Consider the following 6000-nt stretch of genomic DNA (forward strand, 5'->3'; position numbering starts at 1 on the left):
TAGGGTTATCAGCGGGGGGGGGGGGGGAGCAGGGGGAAAATACAGGGAATAAGAAGCATAAACGGTAGATGCAAAATAGACAGGGGGAGGCTAAGAATAGTATGGGAAGTGGAGAAGCCAAAGAACTTATATGTACAACCCATGGGCATGAACTAAGGTGGGGGAATGCTGGTAGGAGTTGGGGTACAGGTCAGAGGGGGATCAGGGGAAGAAAAAAAATGGGCAACTGTAACAGCATAATCAATAAAATACATTTAAAAAACAAAAAAGTATTACCCAGGTACTTAATTTATACAGTTTTGAGAAAAATCTAGTCATAGATCACACAACTGAAGAAGTCATTACGAATTATTATTGTTAGTAAAGACTTTCCGTTCTGACAGCTCAGGCTTTTCCCTTTCAACTTAGAAACCATTAACTACTCTCCTGCCTTCATCATTACTCTTACTGTTCATGTACTGATTCCCAATCCATGTCTACTCTTCAAAATCTTATAGTCAGAATTCATCCTTCATTAAAATAAATGACCTCAGGGACCTTCTGGCCATTACGACAGCAGGAAAATGAAACCAATATACCAATCATTTGCAAAAGTCTTGGTAACATTGGAATTCAACATAAACAATATGCTATTAATGCTCATGTTATTGTTATTGTCATCATAATTGTTAAGACAGTGCAAAAGATGTGTTATGGGGCTAAGGCTACTAGATCCATTTCTATTAATAAGTTCTCCTTTCAGTGCTAATGTGAAAACATAACAAAATTTGCTTGGTAAAAGGGATAAATTCAATATTGCTTATTGTATAAGAGCATAAAATACCTATCTGGAGATGCACATATTTAATTATTTATACCTTCCTTTCTTCCCTTCATCTGGATTTGTATGCAAGAAAATGCTTTGCATAGCCCCAACTAGGAGAGCGGGTCTTGAACCTGTTATGTGTGGGCCTTACAAAAGCCTCTGGTAGGTACAGGACTTACCTGCTGCTGAGACAGCGTCTTAGTGAGTAGGAGGCCCCTCCACCGCAGGTGCGAGAACACTCACTCCATGGGCCCCAGGCATCCCACAGGCTGTCCCTGTCCTCCTCAGAGCGTGTTGTCCTGGAACTCTGTGAGAAACAAGAGGATGGTCAGTATCATGTCCCTAGTGAACCTTGAAACTCATGCCCTAAATCGTCGATGGCCTGTATGTTTGTACATGGTGGGCTTTGGGGGAATGAAAGCACTCATTGGATTCTTTCTAACTTAAAAATGTATGCATGTGTGGAGAGAAGAATATTTAAGCTCAAGGACCCTGGGCCATGACTGATGGTGGCAAGGGGACCCAAAATAGGAATCTGGGTTGGTGGAAAGTAGATTGCAACAAAGTCACCATTTTTCCCAGATTTAGGAGTCTACTCTTCATCTCTGTGAAGGAAGAAGCTGCTCTCAGAGATGTTTTTTTCCTGATAAAATTGACACGTGCATACCAGCATGGTTTTCTAGAACAACGGTTTATTGAATTGACAACATTTTTAATCCTCACCTGAGGGTATATGTATTGACTTGAGAAAGAGAGGGTGAGTAAAGGAGAGAGAGAAATATCAATGTGAGAGTAAAAGATCAATCAGTTGCCTCCTGTACCTGTCCTCAAATGGAAACCTAACTTATAACCTAGGTATGTGCCCTGAGTGGGAAAGGAACCCTGCAACCTTTTGGTGTATGGGACAACATTCCAACAAAATAAGCCCCCCAGCTAGGGCACAACTGACAATTTTTTAAATGAAGCAACATCATTCACAGTTTTGAGGGAACCTAGAGGTATGAGGTACCTAGAGCAGTCAATTTCAGAGACAGGAAGTAGAATGGTGGTTGCTAGGGGCTGGAAAAAGGGAGGAAAGGGGGCAGATACATGGAGTCCCAGTTCGAGAAGATGAAAATTGTGGGGGTGACTTTCCTTGCAAGTCCTCCCATGTGCCACGGAGGAAAGTAAACACTACCAAGACATGATCTGCTTGGGGAGGAAAGGTGGCCCATTCCTCAAAGGGGAATGGCCAAGAGCCCCCTGCTCAAGGGGCTTTTATTGGGTTCATTTGCACAAGAATACAGGTAAGGATCAAACAATAGATAGCATTCAAAGAACTATGAGGGCTTATTCTCAGTCAGGGTCAGATAGCTTACAAGCCATAAAACTTTGGGAAACAAACTTCTTCCTTGGACCCTTATCATTTGAGAGCATTCTAAACAAAGCAGGTTTCATGGGATTTTTACATATTCTTTCTTATGCCTGATTTACCCCAATACCTGCCCTTTCCAGGACAGGGCTGCATTGCCTTCCCCATCATAGGTTTTTAGGCTTAAGCGGATTAGAACCAGGCAGCACTTCTCCCAGACAGAAATGGGGACTTGGGCTATGTCACAACAGCTGGGGGGATGAGAGTCCATCACTCCCTCTTTGTTGCAGCCCCCCAAGTCATTCCCTGATGGCCTCCCAAGTGATTGTGTCTGGCCTAGGTTGCCCCTCTCTGAGGGGTTGTACCTGCCATGGACATCGACCATGCTTTGGGGGCAGGGGAAGAAGCAGAAGCAGCGCTTGCTGCCAGAGACATGCTTTGTCTCCTGAGGCCTGCATTCCGGAGGCCGCTCACTTAGCCATGGGAGGCAGTTACAAATCTTGAAACCAGGCAGGGCAGTTTCCAACAGGAAATAATTCTGGAGACAGAAGGGTTTGGTGGTTGCACAATAATGTGAATGTACTTAATGCCAGTGAACTATACACAAGTGATTAGAATGGTAAATTTAATGCTATGCATATTATACCACTATAAAAAAGTAAACACATACATTTTAAAAAGCTCATAGGGACTAAATAATAAACACTATGTAAGCAGTGGCTATAGTTATTATTAACATTATTATTTAACTACTTATTTTTTAACTTTATTTTTATTGTTGACACTATCACAGATGTCCCCTTTTCCTCCCCTTTGCCCACTTCTCCCCAGCCCCGACCCCCTTCCCTCTAGCCATAGCCCCACTGTTGTCTGTATCTATGGGTTATGCATATATGATCTTTCAGTAACCCCTTCGCCTCCTTTCACCCAGTCCTTCCTCTCCTGTCCCTTCTGACAGCTATTAGTCTGTTCCATGTGTCCATGCCCCTGTTTCTATTTTGTTCATTAGATTCCACATATAAGTGAGATCATATGGCATTTGTCTTTCTTGGATTGGATTATTTTATTTAGCATAATAATTTTCGGGTCTATCCTGCTGTCACAAATGGTAAGATTTCTCTCCTTTTCATGGCCACATGGTATTCCTTTGTGTAAATGTACCACAGCTTTTTTTATCCACTCATCTACTGATAAACTCTTAGGCTATTTCCAGATCTTGGCTATTGTAAATACTGTTGCAATGAACATAGGGGTGCATACATTCTTTCAAATTGGTGTTTCTGAATTTTTAGGATATATTCCCAGAAGTAGGATCACTGGGTCGAAGGCCATTTCATTTTAAAAACTTTGAGGAAACTCCACAGTGGCTGCAGCAGTCTGCATTCCCACTAACAGTGCTCCAAGTTCCTTTTTCTCCACATCCTCACCAGCATTTGTTGTTTGTCGATTTACTGATGATAGCCCTCATGGCAGGTGTGAAATGATACTTCATTTTGTTTTTTATTTGCATCTCTCTGATGATTAGTGACATTGGGTATCTTTCCATATGTCTATGGGCCATCTATATGTCCTCTATGGAGAAGTGTGCATTCAGGTCCTTTGCTCATTTTTGAACTGGAATGTTTGTCTTCCTGTTGTTGAATTGTATAAATTTTTAATATATTTTGAAATTAACCCCTTATTAGGTGTATCATTGGCAAATATGTGCTATTCCATTGAGAGGGTTTCTTTTTCATTTTGTTGGTTGTTTCCTTATTAGCATAATTTATAAACATATATGGGCTTTGAAAGGTTCCAGGAGATATAGTGGGAAGGTGCAAGAGTTTTTTTCTCCCCGCTGAGTTCAGTTGAGACACTGAACTCTCAAGGCATCACCTCCCTGCAAACACTGGCTTTCTCGTGGCAGAACCTCCCAGGAACCTGGCACATTGGTTGGCCTGGTAACAAGACCTGCCAGTAGGTTGAGGTGGCATTGAATTGGTAACAGAAATACATTGGTTATTGCAAAGTCTGTCCTTTCTAAAGGAAGTATTTAGTGAGTTTTTAGGATTAATAAAATCAATCTCTAATCATGGCAATGTAGGGCACTCTGTTTCTGGAGCTTAATTAAATAGTTGGACAAAAAGAAACACTCTTTGCCATTGAAGTATACCAAATCTCTTTTCCATACGCCCATTAAATCATTCCTCAGATATTAAAAAAGTTTATAGTCCATCTCCTAACTCCCTTTCTGTTAGGGCTGTGTGATTGGAAGATGGTTCTGCTGAGTGACTACTTGCCTGACACAGTATCTATTTGTGACAAACATACATTGTAAAATACAATTTCCTTCATTTTATTACATTAAATACAACTGAGTCCTGGCTGGTGTGGCTCAGCAGATTGAGTGCCGGCCTGTGAATCAAAGTTACCGCTGGTTTGATTCCTGGTCAGGGCACAAGCCTGCATTACAGGCCAGGTCCCTGGTTGGGGGTATGTGAAACGCAACCACACACTGATGTTTCTCTTCCTCTCTTTCTCCCTTCCTTCCCCTCTCTCTAAAAATATATAAATAAAATGTTTTAAAAAATTAAATATGATTGAGTTGAAGACCAACATCACAAATGCAAAAATTTGTGAAGTAATTAAAATGAACAAGATGAGGGGTACTGTCCAATAACTACAATTGCAAAAAAAAATCCCACATGAGGCACTCACATGTGATCCCCATTTCCATGTGAGATAAGAACACCAGAAGGACAAATCCTTGTGAGGTTTCTCTCTGACTGCTCTGTGGATGAGACACTTAAGGGAAATGTATAATTGAGATTTTTTTCTAGAGAACCAAATTGTTTCAAACTCTGGGCTCAAGTTGCTTAAAATCTTTCATGTGCCTTGTTTCAAGAGGTACTAAAATGGCTAAGGTGAGATGTCACTGCCTAAACATCTTACCTCATCACAAGTTACGAATTTCAGCTCCACTAGACATATCAAATGCCCACATTTCTCTGAAAGAGATTGCACACTAACCAGAAGCGAGTCATGGACCTGTTCCCCAAACTGGAACAAACAATTCATTCTAACTAAATCTATGGTTAATGTCAGAGAAAGTAAAGTGATTTTCTTCTTCTTTAAGTGTGCCAGATTTTTACAACTATAACCCAGATGACATTTTAGCAATGCCTTTCAGGTCATTGAAGACCTGAAAGTATTTGCTTATTACAGTTTTTAAGAGGGCCTTCAATAAAAGCATCATTTGTGCCTGGTCCAGGTAGAACACACTCTTCTTCATTCTACAGTAGTGTTTTTTAAAAGTGTAAACCGTTAATTGCATCTAGCAAGAGAAACTGAGACAGAAGAAAGTAACAAATGGATAATGAGTTGTCTAAAAGCAATGATGATTACTTCTGAATCCAAAATTCTAAGGTTTTCTAATACATCCAAGGCAATGTTTCTCTATTTAATTTCCATCACATAAACGTAATATTCTAATCTCAATATCTCAGAAACAAAGTCACAGGTGCTATAAAAACACAGTGATTAAGAGATCATCCCAGACCCCACTCCTGGCAATTCCAGTGACAGTGTCAGGGGAGGTGATAGTCCTGACCTATTAATTGACCAAGAACAAAAAGTATCCCTAAAATTCTGTATATAAGCCAGTGTTTCTTTGTTTATGATAACCATTCTTACCGGTGTAAAGTGGTATCTCATTGTAGTTTTAATTTGCATCTCTCTGATAGCTAGTGATATTGAGCATCTTTTCATGTGTCTCTGGATCCTCTGTATGTCCTCCTTGCAGAAGTGTCTGTTCAAGTCCTTTCCCCATTTTTTAATTGGGTTAGTTGTCTTCTTAGAGTGAAGT

General features: G+C 40.5%; 1 protein-coding gene across 2 annotated transcripts in view; it reads right to left on the reverse strand.

Moving 5' to 3' along the window:
- Positions 1 to 6000, reverse strand: part of ADAMTSL1 (ADAMTS like 1) — a 437788-nt gene that overhangs the window by 402898 nt on the left and 28890 nt on the right. For both annotated transcript variants that reach the window (XM_037061917.1, XM_037061916.1), the window contains exon 2: positions 985 to 1112. In XM_037061917.1, the coding sequence (XP_036917812.1) occupies positions 985 to 1112 (128 nt within the window). The remainder of the gene's footprint in view (positions 1 to 984; positions 1113 to 6000) is intronic.

Source organism: Sturnira hondurensis, unplaced genomic scaffold (assembly GCF_014824575.4).
Source record: "Sturnira hondurensis isolate 20B ecotype Veracruz unplaced genomic scaffold, ASM1482457v3 Scaffold0013559, whole genome shotgun sequence".
In the NCBI taxonomy this organism is placed as follows: domain Eukaryota; kingdom Metazoa; phylum Chordata; class Mammalia; order Chiroptera; family Phyllostomidae; genus Sturnira; species Sturnira hondurensis.